The following is a 27,791-nucleotide window of genomic DNA, read 5'->3' on the forward strand; positions in this document are numbered from 1 at the left end:
GAATAAAATACAATTTAAAAAATGGAAATGAGTAGAAGTAAGAGGGAGAGAGAAATCAAAATAGAGATCAGGATAATCAGAAAACCCTCTCTCCAGGAACACTAACTTCAAGAATTGCAAACAAGGAGGCACACAAACATCTAAAGCAGAGGTGGAAAAAAAAAAAAAAAAAAAAAAAAAAAAGCACTCAGGCTACTTAAGAGACTTATTCATTAAATGGACTCACTATCATATAAACTGAATTTTCATAACTATTTAAGATACCCTAAATAAAGCTGGGCTTGTACAGCAAGCAAAAATTACCTGTAATTTATTGGCTAGCACATTTAGCAGTTTGCTTTTCATTATTCACAGCTCCTTTTATTCGTGGATATTTTGGGTTAGTGAACTTTCACTCACAAGAATTGTATCAACACAAAAGATCAGCAAGATAATAAAACAGCTTGAATATTGTTTCTGAATATCGAGTGGGAGCAACTCTGCATACACATACTGGTTTTGCTAATTTCTCCCTTCCCTACAGAAATCTATTCAAAATGCTATTTTTGTTTATGAGATCCCAAGTTCTTGTTACCAGCTACACAGCTGAAGATATAATCCTCCAATTCATGATATCATAACCTTACCACAGCAAGAGAGTGCAAAGACATAAGTTGTTGCTTTCAGGCTTTAAAAGAATGATAGGACAACACAAGCCTTTAAGAAACAATAATCCTGAATTCATGACAGTGCCTCTCATGTAAACTGAAAAATAATGTAACTGAAACAAAGAGAATGTATTGTTCAGAACAAGGAGAATTCATTCTCCAAAGAAACATATTCAATCATCCCCATGTGGGTTTGGCAACACCTCAGAGTTTTTTAAACATTACTGAACCCAGATAGGTGTTTCGCTGGTGGTTGAAGGCTTTATGGGAACTCATCAGTATGATAAAACTACACAATATGTTAAAGAGACTTTTACTCTAGAGAACATAAAAACACATTTGAGGCCGAATGCCTTCAGATGTCACAGAAGAGTACAATTTTCTATCCACCCACAAGGACACAGCCTTTTCCATGTGTTCTGAGCTTTAAGACCACCAGCCACAAGAAATACTGACCCCTTAGTGTACTTTGAGAGCATTCATATTCAGCTCTGCTCCCAACAACATTTCTTAATGTTAGTACCTTACAAAGGAGACCTGAGACACATGGTATGTAAACTAACATGATGAGTAACAGAGGAAGAGAATGGCTGTTATAGAAGCATTCATTTTTAAGTAAACTGGGAAGTGATGGGTTAGCAATTAATGTTGACCTGTATGTTATGATATGGGCCCCTCGGGACATTGGAGGTCTTGCCTAAAAGGAGGAAGCTCAAGGAAAATGACATTCAAATGCATTACATAAAAATATCACTTGCATGGAAAAACCACAAATTTCCATTACAGGAATGCAAGTTGTGCTAAACACACACAATCCCCTTCCCCCCTCACTGAACAAGTGCAAATGAGCAAATCTTACAGTGGAGCAGGACTTCACTGCATTTCCCAGGCTGTGCACCCTTGAGCTGAAAAAAGCCACTATTAAAATGAGAACAGCCACTGCCAAAAAGAAAACAAAGGAAGACAAATAGCGAAAGAGAATCAATTAAAGACAAAAGGTTTTACATACATTTGAAAAGTAACAAGGTGCTGTATCATTAACAATCAGTAATGGCAAAGCACAGGCATTGCAGTACTACATCTTACTCGCAGGCATATCTATTCATTTCCCTATTCTTGCAGAATAAGATAAAATAGCTCAATAAAACACCTTTGTGTAATTGTCACCAGTTATTCCTGAAAAGTATTATTCCCCCAAAATAATTTCATGATTTCTATCTGGGAATTAAAAACCCACATTTATGTGATGAATGGAAGTCACAGAATAATCTTTTGAGGCCTGGAGATGAGTACAATCACATTAAATTCCCTCAGCTCAAGAAATGTCATCTTTACATCAGCTGGTACAAAAAATTGTTTCCAGCCTGAGGCAGTTACGATAAGGGATTTAGAAGCCATCACCATGTGGCCCATGAGATACAAAGGAATGCACCACAGCATATACAGCGTCTGTTGCTCACCATTTCGGAACTAATGTTCTCACAGCTGTGTGTGACTTAGACCAGCTGGGAAGAAGAAAGGAACTAAATGAGTCGCTGGAAGTATCCAGTATTTTGCCTAACCTGTGTTTAACACTGCTGCAGCAGAACCGTGGGTAAGCAAAATAAGATCTGATGATTATACAGCATGGATGGAGCTGTGGGTTCCCTTGGAAGCAATACACGTAACATGCAGTCTTAGAAAGGGCAAAGATGGTATTTCAGCCATATCCACGCTCTGCTAAGATGCTGCCGCCAGCTGAACAGCCCTCAGTTCAACTGAGGCAGGTCAGGGGTTACACAAAATGAACGTAGGCCATCTGGCATTCCCAGGAAAGCCTGTGCTGTTGTGCATGTGAGGAGAAGTATTACAAAGCCAGAGAGCAGCCTTAGAGTGGCAACTGTCCTCAAGCAGAGGGCTGGCTTTCTGCACCAGGATACACAGAACACTAACAGATCAAGCTGAAATTTTTCATACCACTTTTCAAAAGCATGGTGTCAGACTTCAGGCAGAGCTTTTGAGTGCAGGAGACTGAAGAACTCCAGTTGGACACAGGGACCTCAACCTCACTGCAGAAATTCATCGCTGTCTCAAGAAATGTTTAAAAGTCTAATGATTTAATTAGTGATGAAGCCAGCTCCTTCTGGGGTTTCTGCTGCCTCAGGGTTCAATTTGCTATGGCAGACCTGGCTCTTGCATTCTGCAGAGGGATAAATGATGGTCCCCAGGTCTTTCGTTTTTCCTGATGTTTCATTTGTTCTCTGCCTCATCCCCCTTAAAAATGCATTTTTCTCTGCCACTTTCCCTACCCAAATGCATTTTTCCCTTCATCACATTGCATGCGTGTCATTAATTGTTCAGGATATGGTTTAGGCATAACTTCTCATGCAATGCCACCCAAGAAATATTTGGCATAGGAAAAAAAGAGAAAAAAGGGATTCTTAAGGTAAATACGAATTGAGTCATACAAAAAAGGAACACTACAATTCTGCTGCAATTCCTCTATCCACTCCGGAGTGCAAATTTCACAGGTTATCAATTTCTAATAAGTTTCACGAAGGATAATTAATTCCAAATGTGTTTCTACAAATATATAACAGATGTAGTCTTGAGAAATAAAGCTTTTATCTCATACTATATCTCACGGAGCTGATTTTTCTGGTACTAATAATACTTAATTTTCTTTGATATAAAAGCCTTACAGGGATGCTCTGAAAGTAATGTCTCCTATTTTATGATGTAGATCCACAACATTAAAGTGGATGTTGGTGGTATGGCAGTAGAGGCTTTACTGTCAATACATTCCATTACATTTTTTTGCCATGATGTGAGGCATTAGTTTCAGAGCGACCTATGTGTGAGTATATATATTTAGTAAAGCAGCTTATTTTTCTCTATGACTGCAAAAGCATCAGCAGAATCTCCAAAGATAAGACTTAGCTTTTGCAGTATGTTTTCGTGATGTAACTGAATTCCTGTTTTTACACAGTACTTTATAAGATAACTGTATTTGTCATGGAACTTTTACTAGCTTCTGTAAGGGCAATGGTCTGTAAGATAGCTGTTTTTTAAATTCTGCATTATTCCACAAGTTTGTTTGGTTTTCTCCAGCTATCAAATATAAATCACACAAAGATCAACCTTGCCATGAACATGCATTCTCACCCCCTTCCCTGCATGACAGAAGAAAATGGACTTTGCTAGAGGGCAGAGATTTAATGAGATACAGGGTGTATGTAAAATGTGACAGAAATACAACTGGTCACATCACTTTACTTTCACCACGCTGTATAAACTAGCAAATAATTCAGATTATGACTTTTCCTGTAGAAATACAAACTAGAGGTTTCTTACCCATTTAAGAAAGAGGTGATTTGGTGGATATCTTCAAAAGTAGATGATTATCTGTCAGAGCTAAGTCTAAACTTGGATTCCAACATCTAAGGACCTAAAAAAAAGTATGACTGGCAGTCTCAGTCTTCAATGATCTCAAAGGTCTTTATTAGTACTCTGCATATTTTGCAAAAGCTGGCCACTTTCATTAAGTGCTTAAGTACTGATTTAAGAGAGAGCATGTAGTCATGAAATTCCAACCCAAATCTTCTGTTCTTATGGCTGTAGATCACTCTTTCCTATGCTCAGTTTATGACCCTCAATCATTTACAAACAGGCACTTGACTTAAGCTTGCTCATGACCAAACTGGGTAGTTACTGAACCCGACTTTAGTCATGGTGGTAATGACACAAAGGCTGCAGCAGAGTTTTCACTTGGGGTGGAAAGAGGTGAGATGAAAAAATACAATTTCTGTGCAGGAGCAAGGATCCTACGTACAGGTGCTCATCTGACTTTCACTGAACTAGATTAAACAGGCATAGCAAGCATCTCTGAAATCTCTTCTAAATCCCTCAAGTGATCAGTTAAAGTTGTGATACACTTAACATACCCATAGAAACATTTTCATTGAATACAGTCTCATTATCCTAACTCACATCACTTATACATTTGTCATAGAATCACGTTAGGAAAAGACCTCTAAGACCTCTAGTACCTTATTTACATACTGAAAAACTATTAGTGGTCCATGACTGAATCTCTCCCTTAGTCAACACTGTTGGATTTATTATTATTATAGGCAGGAAGGGAAATTTCAGCAGTTTGGCACCTCTGCAACAGTCTGTATAGCTGGAACATCCAGGTAGCCAACTGGGTCAGAAAAACTTATAATGAACTCTGAAAAGGATGTTAAACCTACTGGTACACACATAGCACTTGGTCTTCATGCATTTACATCCTCAGTAAAGGCTGAGAAGGACACTCAACTCTTAGTGCCAGCATTTCAACATTTTGAAACCTGTAGCTTCATTGTACTGGAAAACCAAGACTGAAATAGGCCCAAGCTCATAGAGTATGAAGGAAGGCAACCCTTATATACAAAAGCCTAAAAGCCTACTATATCAATTAAGTCCTTACAGCTTAGAAGCATCAATATGTGTTACTATACCTTATATTCTAATTTTTAATTAAGACCAAGGTATTTATGTTTGTTTATTAGTGTTTTTGTTGTTGTTGTTTTGTTTGTTTGTTTATGTTTTTTTAAGTAATCTACAGGAAAATTTGTCTTACAGTTATGGATACGAAGCCTCTTCAGCTACACTGAAATCAGACACAGTTCTGAAATTGGTTATGAAGTATTAAAGCGAGGGGGGACAGACAATACACAGACAGTTTGATCTTTGAAGTCTGCTTCCATCATTTTTCACTCTGTTCTGAATTACCTTTAAGCAGGAGAGTTACTCAAATAAGTGCCTCTATTTCACAGTATGAGTGAGCAAATAAAAAAATTTAGAACCGTCTCCACCAATGCAACAACAAACACAAATAATGAATGCAACTAGATTATTAATTGTATCTACTCAGAAATAGAAAGAGAAGTAGAGTTAGTCTGGGAATTGCATTTTCAGTTAGTCAAAAACTCCAACTACAGCCTATGAAAGCTTTTTCTAACAAAAATATGTGGGGAAGAAAAAGTCCACTTTTCTATCACAACAATGTAACAATTGCTAACAATTGCCTAATCCTTCATTAAGCAGCCTAAAACTTGAGAGTAATCTAGAGCCTTCTTCACACAGCAAGAAGAAATACATGTATTCTGCGTTAGGAATCAGTTCCCAAAATATCTCCATTGTTGTTTTGGTTTCTATTGCTTTCCAAACCCTCAAAATAGCATTCATTCAGAACTGTTATATAGATGGTCATTACTTTTTAAGGGCACCCAGGACCAAAGTAAAGATTTCCTTGGCTCTGCTCAGAGTTGGGTTTTGCAGAGGAACACAGTAGTGCCTTTCCAACCAGCTGCAGCAGCCCCAAAGATCCACAACTTTTGGATGTTCAACGTTTCACACCACAGATTACAGCACCCGAAGGCCGAGCTGGACTGGTGTGCACCAACAACACGTGTACTCCCTTGTCTCTGGCCCTACCAGCTCTGTTCAAGAGCAGTCTTGTGCACTGGAAAATCCAACCCCAGCAATTCTTTCTTTTACCTGTATTCATTGACAGGCTGCTAGCAAAGTTGTTGAACATGGCCAGGAACAGAGGTCACAGCAGTGATGTTTATGGGATTTCCAACTTCAAACTATTCTGCTATTATTCTCACGCAAGTTCAAAAGCATCCCTATAATATTTATGCTAGTCAGTGCTGCATTAAGAATTCTTTTTAATCTTTCAAGGTTTCCATGATATCTTCCTTACCTATGTAGTTTGTCTTCCAGCATCTCCATGTACTTTTCAGCGTTTTCCTTTATGCTGGTTGCTGCAAGATATAATTCAGAAGTTAGATAATGTTATAACCATTCAGTGTTTCTTTCTTTTTTTATTTCCATTTTGTTTTATATAATCTGATCTCTTACTCATAAATTCCATTAATCATTTCCACATTCACAGTACATTGCATTCCTCCTTTTTCTTGAAAGTCTATTGTATGCATACTAAATTAATGAATCTCCTAAGTAGTGCATCACTGAATTAACCATGTTTGCACCAGAAAAATGGTGAGACTAACCAAGATGCATACTGTAGAAGTTCCCTCTAGACAAAGCAAAACAAAAAACACACAATACAGATACTTCTTCCTCTTTACCAGCAGCAGATACAGGCAGGAGATTCCCTGAACAAGAGTCCCTTAAAGTCTTAAGAAAAGTGTATCAGTTTTTTTCTGACAGAACTGAAACACTGCGGCATAGACAGAGTTTCCAGAGAAGCTTTTAATAACTTAAAAACCAACCAACCAACTTAGAACCTAGGTATCTGCTTCACATGAGACTCTACAACTTCTTCACATGGAACAAACTTCAGCAAACTTCCTGCTCAATGTAACAAAAAATAACAAAGCTATTGCTTGTATGATCCTCGGCATTCCATGTTTAGTATTAAAAGGTAAACCTCCTCCAAGAAAATGGAAGCTTTCAGTGGATCATTACATCATTTTCTTTTTATTTCCCTAACAGCCCAGTAGGACTGTTAATTGGTTGGTCATTTTGAAACTCTTAGCTCACTGCACACATCCCTTTTAAGTGAAGATACGTTCTAACACAAAGTTAACCAGATCAGCTGTTCTGAAGTTGCGTGTATGCACACACAGGAGTTCATTAAAACTACTCAGACAATATCATTAGCAGCAAACATCAGGGTATATGTGACATAGATTGTCTTCAGAAGGTATTCATCTGGTCAGACAGAAGTCACACATCACTGAAGCAACCCGCATTCTGATGGCAAGCATTTTGCAAAGTTGATGCAGTTGAGAAAGGCTGTCAGATTCATATATATATATACACACGTATATATATATGTACACACACACACACATATATATACACACACTAATTCTCTATGAAAGCATCACAATTTTATCCACGGTACCACGGTCAGAATGGGTTTGGCAGTACAACACCTTAAGCCAGCAGGATTATGGAAGATTATGTTGTATATAGACAACTGCATTAATTGCTACATTCACAGGTCCATCTCACCATGAGAAAAGTGCTGATGAATGTTAAGCAAAAGGTTATACAAGGATTTTCTCAACGGCACTGGAAACTATACAAGTTTCCTAATCTTGTAGCAGTTTTATAATAAGTAAAGAGCTCACTAAAAGTTCCTGCTTTCATTATCGTTCTTTTATTCCTGTGCTTCCTGTGGAAGTGCAGAAAGCCTGCAAGTCTTCTTTTAATGACATGGTACAGTTTTATATAAACTACAAGCAGCTTTTCAAAACTCTCTGACAATTGGCAATGTGTTGACCTGTGGTTCAGCATACACTTTGATAACAGATAGCTTGGAGGTATATTGCTGCTGTACTTCCCATTCTCTTGCCATTGTCACAATATCCTTGAACACGAGCTGTTACAACTCAGGGGCTTATTCGTTCCCATAATAAAGTCAGCAAATATTATTAATTTTGGAGAGGAATGAGATGAGGTGGAGAATCTGTTTCACACTCACTTTGTTTCTAACCGATATAGTGACTTCTTACAATACATGAAAGATAAACCTTGCTTTCAACATCTCCTACTGTGCTTGTCACTTTTTAATTGGGTATGATCTGATAGAGTAATTCACACTTTCACAGCTCAGTCCTGCCCCTACATGCAATTTTACAATGCCCTTGAAGCACACAGCTTAATATATCAGCATTATTCAATGACAAAAAGTAATGGACAAGAATACACCAGTAGTCAAAAGTAGGTCAGTTAAAAGCTAACACTCATTTGGAAATCACCTCACATCACTAAACCGCACTCTCTGCTGTCAAATGTTTTAACTACATTAAAAGAAATGCAAACTTTGCTGCTAAAAGAGAAAGCCACCCAGGCTAGCTTTGTCTCCTTGCCTCTTGTGCATGTAATTGAAAGAGCCGTGACCTGGAGATTTTGCTTGAAGGAAAATACTGCTTAGAAATTCTATGGGGGTTACTTCCATCGTAACAAATTGCAAGCTGGACTGCAATAAATACACAAATTCTTTCAGCTTTTTTAGATCATCTATTTGTAATAGAAGACAACCAACAAATTAGCAGCTTTTTTTGTTCTAGTTTAATGAATCTTTATTCACCAATGCTTCAAAGCATAAAAACTTCAAGCTGGAAGCTGTGCGTGCCTTAAATCTAACTAGGAGAGTACTCGATGACAGTCCAAAAAAAAGTAATAATAATTTATGAGACTCCTTTCTGCACAAACATGCCAAATGGTTTATTTTTATATTTAAATGAATGGGAGTGCTTTTTTCATGAGTTCTCTAGAGATTTATACAGTTAGCTCACATTGGCCTTAAGTGGAGTTATTAAAATAAAAATGTATAAATACCTATGGGAAGATGAGACACTAGGGTATTTGCTAAGATTAAAAATAGACTTTTCTTGTGAAGCCTTAATTGAAGAAAAGTGAATTCAGCTTTTCTTTCTCTTATTATATTTATGTTTCTTCCTGCCTACAGCAGCAAAGTCCAGTCTTGGAATCAGTCCCGGTCAGATGCAGCTGAGAGGAGCAGCAAGCTCCTGTGGTGGTCTTTTAGTTGCCACAGAGTATAAATGTACCATTTTAAAAGCTGCATAAATATCTTCCAATAATTAACCTACACAGCATTACTTCAAAACATTGTGTGCGGTTTCTCATCTGAGAGCACCTCCATTGGGGTAATGTTACAGTTCTTAATTACAGATATGATTTGAGCTTCCATGTAAAGCGTTATTACTTTTATCCTCAGCCTTCGCTCTCACTAACTGTGTTTTCAGGGACAATGACATGTGCTTTGCATTCTATAATTAATATTTTCAAAAAATTATTTAACTTGGTACACCTGGAACCCAATGGAAATTCCAGATGTGAATGCTCAGTACTTCAGAAGAGCAGGTCCTTAAAACCAAAGTAGCTTCCTCAACATCACAGCCATTTTGCATGGTCTTCTGCAGGTCTTAAGCATTCCACCATACTAGTGATCCACAGCTTGAGTTTCAGGGGGAAAATCCCAAGTTCAATTTTTGCCTTCCATATTAACTGTGTTTTTTTCTTGTTCATTTTTCTCTTCTGGTGGGTGAATGGTGACACATTTTGGCATGCTGGAAGAGCTGCAATGGCTGCTAGCAGACACAGACCAAACATGAAAAAAAAGCGCCACACATTGCCTGCCTGTGCAGCAAGCCCAAAGACAATTCAACTAAACTCTCCTTTTCTGATGTGTAACTTCCTTTCTCAAGTACTCAGTTAGTGAAGCAAAACAAAACTCCCACTGACTTCAGTGAAACTTTTGCTCAACTTAAGGAAGTGGGCTGAGATTTGGTTGTTCAGAATGATATAAAAAATACAAGTATCTGCAAGGACACACATTGATCCAGCTGCCATAAACACTGAGAGAAGAACTAGGTGCAAATAAGGTTGACATTTCTTGTCCCGTCACTATTCTATTTTTGAAACTTATGAAGTGATTACTAATGCTAAGAGAAATGCAAAAGCAGAACATGATCAGCTGAAAACATCTTATCGTTCCTGTAGTGGAAGATGTGCTGTATTCATTTGTGAAGCTGCAGTCTGAAAAACTGCGGAAAAGCTTCAGTATATTTAAAGGTTAACTTGAAAAGCCAGTCAAACTTCAGAGAAGACATGTCAGCTGCTCAAATACACGTCAAGATGATTTATCAAGCCACAGTAAGAAGATTTTGGATTACAGAATAGCACAGAATTTTGCAACTTGCAGACAGGCAGAGGAAAAACCCTAAGAAAGAAAAAAAAAGGCCAGGTTTTAAGAGAGAAAAATAGGTGGTTCAAATAAAGACATGTAAATACTCCAAAAAGCCTAACATTCTGAGTCAACTCAATCAACTACATTCTATTCTGGTTCACTGATTATTTTTTCAGGAACGAAGTAACTACTGAGAAATGTTGTTACTACCTGTCTCTTCCATGAATATGTTTTGTGCCAAGGAATCTGTTAATCCTTTAAATATCATTACAGAACAGACCAAAATTAGCCTAGGGAAATTATTGTCACTGGAGATGAGTCGGCCAAAAAAATAGGAGTCTAAATGGTCTGCTATTCCATAAATAAGAAGACTACACAAAGGTGAATTGTTATGATAAAAAACAGTACTGAACAGCTACAGTATCACAGCCTCACAAGTAAAGACATAACCCAGAACTGACAGAATTGAATATCTACCTAATAGCAGATTCTATAACACAACCACAGGGTTTTTTACTCCCTCTGAAAGCACTTGGCCTGGAGAATATCCTGCCACACAAATGCAAAGCTGGCATCTGCATGGATGAGAGACTGAGGCAACTGCTAGGTAACTCAGTAATATTGATTATTATAACAATCTCATCCCACAAGCTGATGGTGCTTTTCAGGATCTATTATGAAATGCCATTCTGCTGCTTTCACAAGGGGATACAGTATGTTGCATCTTGCCCACATGGAAGTTTCCAACACTATTTCCAGGTGTCTTTCTAAGCACTAGGTGGTCAGCTGCTCTGATACAGTAAGTTAACTCTTCTGATTTTTACAAATCACCAGTGAGAGGATCCAGCTTGAGTACTGCTGTCTTACAATACAATTCCTCTTCATTAGAATGTTTCTGTGAGCTTACTGATACTGTAGGTCTAACTTTCATTCAAACATTTGGGTACATCCTGAACAGGAAGAAGAGTATGGTCTAAACTCTAGACATGTCTGAACTAGGTGGACATTGCAGTACCCAAGACAGCCAGCCTTCTCACTTTAGGAGACCCCAGAAATGCCAAGTACCAGCTCCACCTGCTCATCCCTCTGAAGACAAGGATCCCATCCTATTTATAGTTCATTTAATTTGTAGGTCTTGGTGCAAAATTAATTACTTTGAGCCTACAATGAGTCAAGTGATACTCTGACTTTGATGTGAAAAAAATACAGCTAAACATAGATGGGGTATAGAAATGACTGACTTGAGCAAGGAGGCCACATTCTGCCCTCAGGCTGAACATCAATTCAGACATACAACGCAGAAGATCTTACCATGAATGGAATTTTGACCAAAAAAAAAAAAAAACACAAAACCTAGAAAACCAGGTCTTATAAAGAGAAATGACAGGAGATGCTAGCAACTCTGCCTATAACAACTTACATTTCTTTCTGGGCAAGGCATAAATGGTTTGCAGAGCCATAAAGAGGTGGGCAGAGCTGCCCTGCATAAAAAGGCACAATTGAAAACCAGACATTCCTAGAATTTACCTTCTGAACTGTCTGCATTGTATGTGGTACATTTCATCGAAAGAGACAGTTGACTCTTCAAGTTCTGTGATGATTAAATTGCCTAAATTGGAGGGAATTACCACAGCATCATCTGGATGCTATGTTTCTTTCAGATTCCTGTAAAATCTACTGACTCAGACACAGTGGTTCCTCCTGTGATATACATGTGGGAGAAAGCAGCAGGGAAAAGGCAAATTACTTTCTAAATGCTTTCAGAAAATAATCTACTGTTAAAAAAAAAACAGCTGAAATTCAAATAAATTTTTTAGTATTCAGTATCAAGTGAAGCTTGCTGCCTCTCCTTTAAAGGGGGTGTAGGTGAAATATTGAATCAGCAGTAACAGAGCACTGAAATTACAGGACAAACACCCTGATACTTTAAGAGGCTATCAAAAAGCGTTGGGAAGGAGGGTAAGGCCCTGGGTCACTGCGCATTTAGCACAAGACCACCCACTCATCCAGCCCCCAGGCCTTCCAAGCAAGACCTCCTGCCCATACCAGCTCTCAGGTGATCACAAGTCAGGCACAAACACTTAATCACAGCTTTGGTTACTTTTCCACACACAACTCAAAAGCTTACAAATACTGCATCTGGGGAGCACCAGAGGTAGAATAAACAAGCCAAAAATGTGAAGAAAATCATTACTGCCTCTCCATACTCTTGGCAATGGGTGGCAACATTCTCACTTCTGGGAAGCCTGAACAGAACTCCACATCTGGGTATCTCTCTTTTTTGTAATTTTGACATAAAGAAGCCAACATCACCTGGAAATTCTTTCTCTATTACAAATAAGATATTATATTATTCAAGATCAGCTGAGATGTGAAACTTTGTGCATTTTTCAGCTACGGTGTGACCACACAATGCCATTTTGGAAGTATGCCAGAGATCTGTGCCTCAAACATGCTCAGGTAACTGAGACTCTTCAAGTCTCCTACAGACAATATGAAGTTTGTGCTTTACTCTTCGAAACCGTCACACAAACACCTGTTTTGATAGCTTCTCTGCAGTCACCCAAGCCACTATACAATCATTTATCAACATGCCTTAATGTTGAAAGCATCTTCCCAAAAGCCATGTAGAAAGTTTCCCTTTGATTTCCATTCCTATTTTTCCCTTCCATTCTTCACTGAGCAATGGGGGAGAAATGAAGAGGAAAATGGGAAAGGAATGGGAAAGGAGAACTTTTTTTTTTTTTCCTCTCTCTTATCTAGTTTCATTCCTCTGCCAACCATCTGTTCAAACACCACCCAAAAAAAAAAAAAAAAACATTTTTCTCACTTCTTCTTGCAAAGCAGAAACTAGGCATCAAGGAGATCCATGTATCCAGTTTGATCTCTGTGGATTGTCAGCCATCACAAAAGATCATCTGGAAACCATTTACACAAGCTAACAAGGCAGCCAGACTCGACATGTGCATAGGCACCGAAAGAGTTCAAACTTGTTACTTGAACTGCCACAAGTTTTTCCTGAAAGTAAGATTTATTTTAACACAGTTGTATAAAACAAAAAGACCCTGAACAAGCCATTTATGTAGCCATCCAAGACAAACAAAAGAGAACAATTAGGCTATATTCAGTGGCTAAGCTCCATGCCAGTAACTGAGAAAACCTAATATCTAAATCATGAAAAGAAGGAAGAAGTCAAAATTATTTTTGACTGATAAGATAAACTACAAGAAATCTCAATTTAATTTTTGTCTCAGCTGTATCTCTCACTGTTATAAGGGATGATCTGATAGATGATCAGACTTATTTCACAACAGTTAAACAATGTCAAGTCTCCTAAGTAGCCTTGTAGCTACTTAAAACAGTACTTGGTTTAAGTTCTTTTTACACTGGTTGTTTCACTGAACTTTCAAGTATTCAGTACTACACATAATATTTCAGTTCTAGAGTTACAACAAAATTTATATTAAATGAATAAACCACTTTGGCTTTTTAATTCAAGATCATAAATGAAACATAAAGATTTCTTGACCCTTTCTACCCCTTCCAGAAAATCTTTCAAAACGAAAGGACTCTGTAAACCCTCCTGATAGTACTAATGTTATTGATTATCCTTTCTACAGCTCAAACTGTTAGCTAGTCAAACTACACAATCCAGTGAGAATCCTGGCACCTACAGGGAGACAGCCTTTATCTAGAACATAAAATATATTCTATATTGCAACAAATATAATAATTTAATGCTGAAAACACAACAAAACACCAGAGAAAATTTTTTTTTTTTTTAATTTGCTTCCAAATGCTGCCATGGACTCTGGCTCCTGAACGAGATGAAAGGGAGAGATGAGTATAGATGTAAGTGCTTTGAAAAGCAACAAGAAAAAAAAGTGTGTTAAAAAAAAAAAACTAATATTACTACTGAGAATGGAAAACGACACTTCTTCACCCCAGTAGAACAAATGGCTGCTAAAACATCAGTCCTTTGGATTACTTTAAAGGAAAGAAAGTAGAGCTGAAAGGTATCTTGTGAAGGTTAGAACTAGTACAAATTGCAGTAGCTATGCGAAAAAGGAATATTCGGCATTGCAAACTATTTTTAACAACCTTGAAATGACATCAAATAAAGCAGTGACTTCCTACACCAATACTTCAAAGCGCTAACAGCAGATAGCACCAACTTGTATTTTTGCACTAGTGTTTTATCCAAGAAGCTCCAAGAACAGGTCTTCAGACTACAGAACATCTGTAGAAAAGTGGCAATTTTTTTTTTAAATAGCTGATAGTGAAGAGCAAGATAGGGAAGGAAGGTATCTCATGTAGTCACGTACACTGAAGTTTTTAGAGACCCTTCATAAATCTCTTTCTTGGCCACTGTTGCCAACGTTTGCTGCATTGCAATTACAGGGTTCCTAAAAAAAAAAAGACAACTGAAAAATACGAAGCTGCTGAGCAGACCTTGTTCTGCAGTCACTCCAGGCAGAACTGAAGCACACAACCTTAGCATACTGCATTTCTTAATCCCTAATAAACTTCATTTTGACCTCTTCCTCCTAGCATTATTCAAACTGCTCACAAACTTCATCAAGCTCATCAGTAATATTTAGGTATACTTGGCATATCGAGTAAACATGATGCTTTTGACCATGAACATGCAGTCACCACTTAAAAGACTTTCACCTATTAACCTTTAAAGCTGGAGCAGAGATTTAAAAGATTTGGAAAAATTCCAGCAGTTGAACAAAACAGATGTAGCTACAAGAATGTATACACGCTAAATGCCCTTACTAAGCCTGAACGCAGAAAGGGCAGATGCACAGATACAAATGCATGCTGTTGAATGGACAGGTATTTTCTGAACTGCTTTCAAGACACAATTATTGATTTAATCGGCTGACTTAAAAATAATGGTTTGAGTATAAAATCATTATTAGCTTCCTTACTTTCTAGCACAAAATTTTAATTTGCTGGAGATATTGAAAAAGACATCTTTAATATCTCTAAATTAAGGTGGTGTCCAGGAAGCATTTTCCCATAAGGTGATGAAGTACATTTCAATTACACAGTAAACAAGAGATTCCAATAATATTCCAGCAGAAGAAAAAAGTTTCTACATTACACTTTACTAGGTAATTTCCACCCACGTTACTCTGTATTTTAATTTTTTTTTCCTTGATACCCTCTTCTATCACCAGAGCCAGAGATAAATTTGCACGTTATCCAGACAAACCATGAAATACTTAAGCTCCTGGTAATCTTTTTGGCTAAAGAAGAGACTTAATTCATACTTTACATTGAGAGATGATAGAAAAAGCAGCCCTATTACAAGTTCAAAATGTCTTTCTCAATTGAAACTGACAGTTTCAGCATCAACAGAAAATCTTTTACTTGAATTAAACTATAAGACCTCTGCTTGAGTAATGTCCATAAAAGAAAGGCATTCAAGTCCTTGCCCTTCGTGCATCATCTCAGCCTGGCTATACTGTAAGTAGGATTAATAGATTGGTTCTTCAAAGCAGCACAATGCTTTAATGCAGTCTTTTTTTCTTTTCCATCCCTATTGACAATAATCGTTTCTGGTGGAGTTGGCCCTTTCTCTTGAATGGTCCCTATGATTTTAATTTCTGTACATTTTGCCTGCCATGTTTCTCCAGATGTTTTCCTCCTTGACTCCTAAGTCTTTGTGGTTTGTGTCCCATTTTCTCTTCTCTTCTTCTTTTTTCATTCTTCCTCTGCCTTTCAAATTCCTTTTTCCCTCAGGCTGTAAATCATTTAGTACCACAGGGAATTTTATTTCTGGCTTTGCTCCCAATACTAAATTTGCAGAGCTTAATTTACTACCAGAAAAGAAAACTTCTAACAGAGACTTCCAAGTCTGCAGTTTGTGGACACTTTGTTGGTCATTCTGTTGATTTTTGAATTAAATTCCTGATGGCTGATGTACTCTTCCTACTCCAGCTTAATTTAACATGTTCTAATATAAAATATTCTTGAAGTATGAATGCAAATATTTATCAATTTAATCTTTATGACTCAAATTATCTTTCCAGTATCATCTGGAATGATTTAAGTTTTTGAGAAGTTTTGAAAAGATGAACTAGAAGTCAAATTCTGGTTAAGTCAAGCTTCTAATCTTCAGGACATCCGAAAATCCTTAGCAATAGCAGTATGACGAGTCTGCTTGTCAGAAAGAGAAGTGGAAGGAGTCAAGTAGAAAAAAGTCATAAGACCATGTTGGAAAGTGACTGCTTACAGAACTGAGCCCAAGGGAAAGCTCTGCGTGTCTGAGCTGGTCTGGCAGCTGATGAACATGTTAAAGCCCGCTTTGTAGGGTACTAAGTTGAGGTCTGAGCAGAGACAAGTGCATGTTGCACATTTTCTCAACTGAGCTGCTGCCTTTTTGCTTGACTGATGGACCGATATGTCAGATGAACATCTATTTTTTTTTTCTTTCATTTTCCTTCTACTCCTTTTTTCCCACTTGGATTTTATAAGGCTGGGCCTGAATACCCATAGTTTAATATAAGTGGACTTGTATCAGCCTGTATGTTTATGGAAAGCTGAGGAATGTGCAGCAGTTTTCTGAATGTCAAGGTTTCTCACAGATTTTTGCTGCTTACACCTGGCCAACTCATGGAAATGAAAAATGCTCACACAGCAATGCTTCCACAGTGTTAGATTGCAAAAGGCATTTTCAAAGCTGTGATTGTGCATTTTAGCTGTGAAAGTTCCAGCGATATCAGTAGTCACACAGCTAAATCCCCAAGCAACACTTTTGGAGGATGACTTACATTTAAAAGAGGATAAGAAGAAAATACTTCTTACCCCATTTTCTGTGTAACACTATCAGTTTTAAATTTGGAGAAGCGTGGAATCATTTGGGGGAAATAAATGATTCACTGAGTATCAATTTTTCCATCCAATTAGGCTGGGCATTTACACTGAATGTTTAACACATATCCCTGCTGCCCCTCCCTTTCCACAAAGTATATATATTAAACACAAGTTAAGACTTGTGGGTTTTCAACTTTGTTGATTTTATATTCCTGTTGGGATTTAAAGTACTGTTTTGTTTAATTATTTTTCTTCCACTCATCCATAGTATTGAATGACAGTAATAATGAGCTCAGAATCATTGTACAAATCCCAGTAGGAGCCATTCATAGTTTGTTAATAGGACATTATATTTGCATTACCACGTTCAGTTCAAAGCACATTGTGTAAATTAGCTCCAAGGGTTACTACCACGAATCTAAAACCAGAACATCAGGTCAATTAGCACTGCACAAAAGCACATTAGTTTGGGTGAAATCATAAAGGGTGTGATTAAAATTCTAGGAAATCCTCTCCTATCTTGGCTAAGAGCCTCTCAGAAGAAGGCTGGTTTTGCCTCCGGGAGAGACCAGAATGCCTCAGCTCACACAAGTGCAGCCTGATGCCAGTGACCCCAAGGCCTGATAAGCAGTGCTGACCTATTCTAAAGCAGGGGAAAATTAACTTGCAGTTCACATGAAAATCCTCAAGTTTCCATAGAGACACTTTCTTCCCCATCCAAACTAAAAGAACAGGTAAGTATGAGGAAAACTTTCAGGATCTGAGAGTTCAACATAGCATGTATTTCTTACATGAAAATTCAATTAGCTAAGAAGAGCTTATTTTGTTTCTACCACAGAAAGCATACTACCACTACCCAGCACGATTAAGCCCACAGCCATGAATCAAAAAGTCACAATTTTATAGTGCTGAGATAGGGAGTTTCCAGTAACAATAAGCTCCCAGATCCCAGCAATATACTGTAGGACTACTTACTTATTGGGTAAACAGCACGTGAGCATTCACAAAAGCAGATAACTCTGCAAGTAGTTAATGAATTTCACAGATCACAAACAAACAGCTGAACAAAACTGCTGGAAAAGAAGCACCAGGAGAAGGGATTTAATAATGTTGTTCTATCTCAGGACTATAATTCTGATGAAGCCAAAGGATATTCCAAAAAAAAAAAAAAAAAAAAAAAGGCCAAAGGATGTTACTATCTGGTCAGGTCAGTTGACTGGTCCAAACCTTCTAATCAATTCAAGTCAGTCTTGCCAAGCCATTAAGTCAGCATGAGCTATATGTCTACTCAGCCAAGGATGATCAAAGATTCATTCCTGTGGTTAGCCTAGCTTCTTTTTTTTTTTTTTTTTTGCTAATCAATGGACTTATAATAACAACTTCTTCTGTAAACACAAACCCATAATAATCATAAATCGTTACTCTCTGCAGAAGCGTATTTAAAGTAGTGGCTAGGTAACTTCAAAAATTACATAATCTTGAATCAAATAACGGGATTTCAGATTACACAAAAGAAATCATTCAATAATAGTTTTCATAGTCTAGAGCATAAGAATGGTCATTCCTTATACACTGAGGTGGTTATAGCTGTGACACAGACTAAGATTTCATCATTAACATTTGTAAGGCTTTTCTTTTAACCACATACACAACTCTTTGGTAACTATCTAATAGGCTTAAACGGGCAGAACACACTGAAGCTCCTGACAAGCCCTGGAAGAAATGAGCAGGACACATGCAGAACAAGGTAAAAGGTATAAAGAAGAGATACTGGAAAATGAATGTGGAAGTTTGAGTCAAGTAATCTTGTGAAGTGCTTCCAGTTCCTAAATCATTACCAGCTAAATAGCTGGAATTCTCCCTGTGGATGAAATTGTAAAAATGAAATTATTTGCCTGTATGAGATATTGGGCATGTTTGTTTGGCAGAGAACAGCATATAAATACACAACAGATTCAACTCTACCTGCAATGCAAACTGGTGTGTAAAAGAAATAGATTTTTAGCAAATTAGAAATATCTGGCAAAGACTCAGCTGGGAAAAAATAAAAATAAAAAAGCTTTATATGGACTGTAGTAACACAAGGAAGATGAGAAACTACACATAAATTGAAAGAAAATAAATACATTAGCAGAATACAAAGTAACAAAAGGCATATTTTAGAAAGCAAGCACTATAAGACCACTACTGTTACATGAAAACTCAACTGCAAAAACAGATGAGATAGAGTGATCAACAGAATAAAATGTGTTTAGTATAAGAGCTTCTGAAACCATATAGAGTGACAAATCAATGGATTATTTACTGTATCTGCCTATTTAGTAGTATAGTAAAGTTCAGATTAGCCTTTGAAAGATTAGACTGCAAGCAGAAATGAATTTACAGAGGCGGGGAAGTAACATTTTAATCAAGGTTCAGGAGGAGCCACTGTGATTAAAATTCTGCATTTCAGGACTACTCTGCTGAATTTGAATTCTCTAAATTTTGTACTTTCTTTCTTTGTTTCAATTTGTTCTTGTTTTCTATTGGGTTGTTGATTGGGAATGTTTCTTCCTACGTGTTTTATATCTATTTAAGAGGCAGAGAAACTGCTAAATATTTGATTCCATGGAAATAAAATGTTTCCTGTCATTCTGCGTTTCTATATCACCACAGAAACATCAATTAGAACTTTCTGTTTGACATATACAGACACAAATGCATGGGAATTTGCATCAGACTTCCTCAAGTTATATCCACTCAGGGTCAGGACAAACTGAGGAGAAAAATCTTCTCTTTTTGCTTTCTTTGTTTCACATGAGACTGCCAGTCTGCTACTGCTTCCCTAATGAGAGGGTGGTGTAACTATTATTCCTAATTGTGCATTATTCCAATTTTCATCACTTTTAAGACTAAATTACCCAAAGAGAAAGGGGCTGTCCAAAGGCGAACCATTCCCTAAGAAAATGCATTTGAGTAAGAGCAATTAAATACTCACATTTTAAGAAGTTGTGAGGAAGAATTGCTTAATAATGATTCATTTGAAATGATCCCAGAGAAGTGCAAATTCTCTGTGGTCCTCCCCAGAACATTTTCAAACAAGGTACAATGCAGCAATCGGCAGCAGGGAACAAGTACTGCTTCACTAATACCAGAAAGTGGAGTGTGTTAGCAAAGAAAAATACAGCTGCTGAAATTTGATTTCTGCCATTGCATCCTTACTAAAAAAATGTATTCTTGGGGGAAGTTCTGTGATATCTGGACGGCTGCAATTCTTTGAAAAATTTTAATATGTTGATTTTTTAATTTATTATTATTTTTTAAAATATTTTCAATTTTATTTATGAGCAATTGTTATCCCACGGGGCTGGATGATCTGTAAGAGTTATTGGCCAGCTGAGTTGGTCAAATACATAACAAAGGGCCAGGCACGGTCAATTCAGAAAATTCTGACACTTCAATTCTCAGCGCCTGGTATTGCCAACTTTTCCTCTTGAGATTCTTAGCAATTCCTTAACATCTATTCTTTGTAGACTCTTTGAGTCTTCTCAAACCATTTTCCACCCCACCTTCAGGTGCTACCTTAGTCATCCATCTTCTACTTGGAAAGTAGGATTTTCCCTTTCGTGAAGGTTCAGGATCAGGACCAATCTCTGCAGCAGACACTCCAGGGGCTGGTCTCCAGCCCAGCACTCCAGGAGCACCCTGGCAGCACTCTATCCCTATGGTAAGTAAACACTGCCATCTTCTGATCCCCTGCCCGAGCTCCTGGGGCATGCCAGCCTTCTGCAGTCAGCCAGCCATGTAATGACTTACCCAGATTCAGATGGCAGGGCAGACCTGCCAAGCTTGTGCTGTGCAGGGAAAAACAGAGAGGCAGACAAAATGAAGGAGGATGGGAAGAAATCCTGGTGTAACAGCTTCTATCATCCAGACAAAAAAACCACCTTCTATTCTAGTAAGAATCATTTTTGATTAGCTTTTATCTTCTGGCCTCCTTAGCAAAGAAATAAGCTACTAAGGCACTGAATTAAATTGGATTGCCTGTATTTGATTTCTACTGTTTTGAGACAATAACAGTTCTGAAAGTTGTTAATGTTATCATTTTTCTTCCAGGGCATAGGAAATGCAACACAGACATAACTCATCTCCTGTGTAACAAAAATATAAGTAATTATCCATCTGCCAATTATTTGAATAACTTTTATTGTTTTGATTTAATCTGAGCAAGAAAAAGACTGTAGTTTCAGTGGTTACCTCCATTTTTCTTGAGAGCAGTTTCATCCTTAGAAAGAGCTCAACATTGCAAAGGTTCTTTAGACATAAGAAAAACATACAGACACCCTAGAAATAAAAAGCCTAAATAAAGGCCTAATAATAAAAACCCATATAAATAAATTATTTCCACAAATTTCTGCCTTTTTTTTTTTTTTTTTCTTTTCAAAGATTCTGAAATTGTCTCTGGTGCTGTGGATTGGGTAATTCTGGCATTCCAGATATGAAGGAAAGGACCAGATGGACAACAGAGGAAAAAATCCTTCACTGTTCAAAAGCCTTTATTTCAGGGAAAAGTTTCTTACAAAAAGCATGGAAGCAGGAATCTGCTTTGGCTGCAGTGATAGGAATTCAAGCTGGCTGGAACCACAATTATGTCAAATCAAGGAGCTTCAGAGTAAAGGCACAGCTTGTATGTCTGGACTGTTTTAAGGACAGATCTCAGCCTCCTATAAATGTGCTTATTGCCACTACAGCTCTGAAGAGAGGATTCTCACTTTTTTTCTAAGACAGTAAGCAAATGAAGTGTCTACTGAATGCAGAGAGCAAGCACACCCTGCTTGTGACAGCTAATAGAAGAGCCTTTCGGGAATTAATTTCTGGCAAAAATTAGAGCAGCTTTTGGGCTACACAGGGTACTGTCTGATCCTTACTAGCAGCATTCAGATGATGGCTGCAGAGTACCTACTCCACAAGGAAGCTTCTGCATCCAGGTCCTGCTCAGTGCCCTGCCTTTAAAAGAGCACCACTCACTTCTGGAGCTGAAAAACAGAGGAACAATTCTAGAGGAGATAAATCGTTTCATTATTTTGCAACTACGTGAGCAGACAAGCATAGGCACTGTGTCAGTACTGAAATTAGAGGCAGAGACATGAGCTGAATTCAACAGACCAATGGCTCAGTTTGTTACTCTGAATTGCATGCTGCTTCAGACTCACAGACTAAGCCTATTAAACTTCTAACCAAAATTAAGGCTATTTTTGGCATTTCATTTCTAATAGCATTACTGAGGTTAATCCAAATCCCACTCTCTACCTGTAGAAGAGGACATAATGCATCTTGCCAACATGCATTTCACCACAGATGATGAGTTGGATCTTTGTGTAACCTGAAGGACCAGAGTGATTCAGAAGATCTGTTGCATCCTTGATGTCAAAAATAGCCAGTGTTAAGGGAGCTGCTTCCCAGCCTCCTGTACAAGAATTCACCACCTCTCACCAAAGGAGACCTGAAGGAGGCCAGTAGATCATGGAGGGCAGAGCATCCATTGCCAGATCTGCAGATTACAATTGACAATACCTACCAAGGGGGCCCTCAGACTTGCCTCAAAGGGAGAATGTAACTTGGAGAGGTCAAAGCAAGAAGTTAATAGGCTGGTACATACCACAGAAATGCACTCTCACCCCTCTCAGTAGGGCTCTGCTTTTGACCTCCTTTTTCTACTTCCATTCACCCTTCTGAATGGCCAACACATACAAAGACCAACCTCACTGTGAACAGCTGTTTCAAGTGCTGCATCAGCACAACACATCACATGTAAGTTATTTCTCATAGGCCATAACAGGGTACACTCAATCCAAACACAAATCAAGTGACATTTTAACATAATGCTTTTATTTAGATTTTGTCGTGTTGCTATCATTTATCATATTTCCTTGTAAAACTTTTGTGCCCCCACACATAATTTTTCAGACTTCCTAGTTGAACTTAAAATTAATAATAATAATTAAGAACAAAAAAGAAAACATTCAATAAAGTCCCTTGGAAAAATATATTTCTGCTCTGATGAGCTTTAGCTAAGTTGAAATACTTATTGATTTATCAGTGAAATAAAGAGGTAAAAAAGAAAAACAGAACGCTCAAGAATCAGAGGAGTACAAACCAGATAAAACAGAAGCATGAGCCTCTGCAACTGCCTTACCTTAAACAGTCTGAGCAAAAGCCTTAAAAAAACAAACCCACAAACTTTGAGATACAAGCTTCAAGCCCTTCTATGTCACTTAGGTAAGAGAAAATTTCAAGTGAAACAGAATGCCCTCTCCTTTCAGAGATGGTATGCATGCACCTGGAAAAGTGAAAAGGTAATCTATCCCATCTATCTCATTCTAAAGGTCATTTTTAACAAATTCTGCTACTAATTCTCTCACTGATGGTATACTGCTTTGAATCCTCTTCCTGGCGATCTGCTGAGATGAGCACATCTCAGCACCTCCAGTTCTTGGGGACTAAAACCACAGCTGCAAAATTTGTCTTTAATTGTTCACCCTGAGCAATTAAACTTTCTGTAATAATAATTGATTTTGAGTTCAACTATCTCCCACAGCATTCAGGGATGTCACATCAAAATAGCCCTAAATCGTCCTTACACTCCACAAAAATGTTCTAGGATTTAAAGTGACTAGCTCATCTTTTCCATGGAGATTGTATCAGATTCATGATAAAGTATGCTGGAACAAATTACTGATGGAGTGAGGCATTGCACATCAAATCAAAGAGTTCAAATAGACAGTGATCACAACACTGCCATTGGAGAAAGAAGCACAAATTTATTTGCCTCAATCATAGCTCCTTTGTCTACCTGCATAAAAATCACAGACAGAACCTGGAAGGCTACAGCTTCTGATGAGCATTGATGGTTCACAGTAGGTAACCAGCTCAAGAAGATGCAAGAAGGACAGAGCAAAGGGTCAGAGGTTTGACCTCCTTTTAATGAGGATCTGTATGAAAGGATAAGTCAAATACAAAATATAGTAGTTCTGAGGCTCAATTGGAATGCACAGAATTGATGCAAATAAGATAGCAAAGCTGTGGCAATAGTTTTCATGGTGAAAACCTGTAACATTACACTTGTACAAGCAAACATAGATGGATTTACATTTGTAATTTTAAGAATTAGGAAGTCGCAGTTTTCTTTCCTGAGTAACACTGTTGTCTAATAGAACTTAAAAAGACATAGCACTAATTTGTATGGTGTTTTTTTTTTTTTTAAATAACAGCACTATTTTATTAATATTACCTCTAGTTCTCACAGCTTTGCTTTAAATTAAGTAATAAAACAGAGAAGAAGAATATAAAATTATGCTAGTGAAGATCAAATATATATATATATATATATTTTCATTTAAATGCTTTAGAAGCATCCAGATAAAAGTACAAAACAAAGAAAAAATTCAGGTCAAGTGAGGATAACTTCACTTTATCCTTCTTGCTAATAAACAAGCATTGCACATATTGCCTCAGAATACATTTTATCTAGTTAACACAAACAACTTTGATATGGGAATTAGGGACAAAAATCATTGCTCGCTAATCTCTTGATTGTTTTTGGTTGAGATAAACTAAGGACAGGCAGTTTAAAAAACACTACCATTTGCTTGTAGGAAACATACCCATTTGCATCTACAAAATACTCCCAAAATTGCATCTGAGTGAAAAGTATTTGTTAATGCGTGTTAGAGACCCCATTTTAAAAAAATAGGTTTTGGAATACAGAAACACATTAAAAAAATATCATGGTAATAATTCAAAAGCAACATGACTTCAGAGAAGCCAGATCATTTTATCATTCTGCTAGAAAAGCAGCTTATCAATCAGTTCTTCTCCTAATCAAGTCATTCACTGTTACGGGCACCATTAACAGATCACTTCAGCTCAGCAACAGACATGTATTGATCTGACTTGAATTCAGAGCACCTCGTCTGGACTCATGTTTCTTGGACTTGAAACACAGATAGAAATTCCCTAAAAGAAACGAATACAATAGAAACCCTGCTTCAATTAGATCAGCTGCTGAACAACAGGTGCTCAGTTTATCACCTCCCTTCAGCTGGAGAGATGGTACAGCTACAGCAGGCACTTCTTACCTGCAAATGCAGGAAAACTCCAACTGTTGAGGCTTGCTACAGCACCATGTGCCCAGAGTGCCAAAAAAAAAAAAAAGGAAAGATCTTGGATGCTAGGGGCAGAAGACCACATAGAAGACCAGATAAGTTCCTGCCTGCAACAATTAAGATGGGGACCAAAGACAGCATGTTAAAGGTTTTCAAATTTGAAAAGAAAGAAAAGACAATTCCCTCTATATTTTCCTAGGGCAATGGGAATCAGACAAATGTAGAGCTAACCTATGTGTTTCTGTATGTGACACCATGATGTTCAACTTCAAGTTTCCTCTCTGGAGGTTAGAAAAAGAAAATTCTATCTTTGCAAGGGACTGACCATGACGACAAGGCATCTCACATTGAGATGAACTGCTTCATTAGCCTACAGGCAGAGGTGAGCTGTTTGGTTCTGCTGACCTCATCTTGCTCTGAGTTCTCTGCCAATAGCTGCTGTCCTCGATCTTTCAACCACAGAAGACAAATGAATTACCAGGGTATGAAAAGGTCTAGCTTGAGATCTATGCACCTCTGGAAGGCAAAGAGTGGAATGATGTGACAATGCCTGCTACACCCAACGAGGAGCTCACTCTCAAAGACCTACACTCAAAGTAAATAGACAGTCCTATTCAACTTCACAGACAGGGGCTTCCTGTTGTGAGGGAGAACCAGAGGTATTTTCCCTCACTGTCTGCCAGTGACAGAATCAACCAGTGTTGTTAGAGTGTCCAACATCCACGGAGTCACCAGAAAAATGCTGCTGGATGCAAGCAGGGCAACTTCAGTAGGAACAGAGTGGCAGAAGAGAGAAGAAACCTGGGGAAACAATCAGTGCAATGAAATAACAGAAATCTTGAGAACCTATTAGTAGCAAGTGTTTCAGAAAAACAGGTCAGAAAAGGATCCTTACAGAATGAGAAGCAAGTTAGCTGTGAGATGAAGCCAAGCAGCACAAGCAGCAAGGACTGACTACCTGATAGAACAGAAGGAGAAAAAAACACAAAGAATAATAACTGTGACTGCAAATTATTCGTCCTGCACAGTGCTTTGAATGGAAAGTGTAATACCGTGTACCAAATGTTCTCCAATCACACCATTTGGAGACGAAACAGGGCTCATTTGAATTCTACTACTCTGTGATACCCACAAGAAAATGCTACATTTACACAATATGAAATATAAGTCCTGACAGAATAAAAGATGGAATAAATAAAGACAGGCAGCATACAGATTATTTTGTTGTAAAACATTGGTTGTTTCTAGAACTGTACAACTATACAGTTTGCAGCTCATTGTTTTAGAGCTCTCAGAATCTCCTGGACCCAGTCAAAATACAAAATTTTAATTATTTCCTACTACACTACACAAAATCAGTAAGTACAATTCTGGACTATTCTTGTATTCTTTAGGAATGTATTAGAAAGTTAACTGAATAAAAAGAAGAAAACAACCATCAGCAATGGCATACAATATCTAAGAGCTAAGTAAAGACCTTCCTGTAATTGAAATCAAACAGTACATTTTCCTTCATGGTTGATCATCATACTAAAAAAGAATCATCTCTGCATATGGTGGTGTAAGGATGCTGGGGAGGTTTTTACCTGCACTATGCTTTTCAGTTACCTAATTTTTCTGTGCTCTGATAATGACTGAAGGAGATCCAATTAGTATAAAATTCAAATTTTTTTCCTGGTAATTATACAGATCATAAATTCCATTGCTTTCAGGCATACTTCTATGCGTGCATGAGTGAAGTGCCACCACTTCATCTTCCTTATAGCTTTTTTTCCTTAGTTACTGTTGCAGTATCACAGGCCAAGCTACAAAACCGGAATTTTCCCTCAATGCTGAGACATTTCTTCTGCAAAAGAGCCCAATAGCCGTATAGTTTTTGTTCAGTTACAATAATTATTATGCAAATCCCCCAACTCCACATGGTTACCCAGACTTAGAACTCATTACAGATTCATTAGAAACACAGTTGCTTCCATCTTCTCTTTCAGATTACTCGAAATTTAATAATTAACATGAACTAGGGGATAATACTGCAATAGGAACATTATATTCATCACAAAGCTTTTGTGTTGGTGCACAGGATTCGTTCATGCTTAATTTGTTATTAGTCATACTTTAGATTGTAGTCTATCATGGTTGGGTGTTTTTTTTGTTTTGTTTTGTTTTTTTGTTTGTTTGTTTTTTCAGGTTTAATTTTTTTAAACACTAAAAAAGTCCTTATTTGAAAACAGTCTGACTTACCTTTCAAATAATTCTGTCTCTGCTTACGTATATTATCAAAATTAAAAAAAAGAAGAGAGAGAGAGAGAAGTGCCAAACTAAATAATTTTTGATGGAACACTGGAATGTTCAGTAGAGACTTAAGGCAACTGAGAGACAGGGTGAGCTTGAAAGTGGACATCAGCAGCTGTGGATGGTTTTTCTTCCAGTTGCACAGATGCTAAGATGAGGGAAGCA

The 27,791-nt window shown here is 37.6% G+C and overlaps 1 protein-coding gene across 2 annotated transcripts in view; it reads right to left on the minus strand.

Moving 5' to 3' along the window:
• The window catches only part of DISC1 (DISC1 scaffold protein), a 203,864-nt gene that overhangs the window by 34,683 nt on the left and 141,390 nt on the right, over positions 1 to 27,791 (minus strand). For both annotated transcript variants that reach the window (XM_090135429.1, XM_090135430.1), the window contains exon 10: positions 6,379 to 6,439. In XM_090135429.1, coding sequence (XP_089991555.1) covers positions 6,379 to 6,439 — 61 coding nt within the window. The remainder of the gene's footprint in view (positions 1 to 6,378; positions 6,440 to 27,791) is intronic.

Source organism: Phasianus colchicus, chromosome 2 (assembly GCF_987193195.1).
Source record: "Phasianus colchicus chromosome 2, bPhaCol1.hap1.1, whole genome shotgun sequence".
NCBI classification, from domain to species: domain Eukaryota; kingdom Metazoa; phylum Chordata; class Aves; order Galliformes; family Phasianidae; genus Phasianus; species Phasianus colchicus.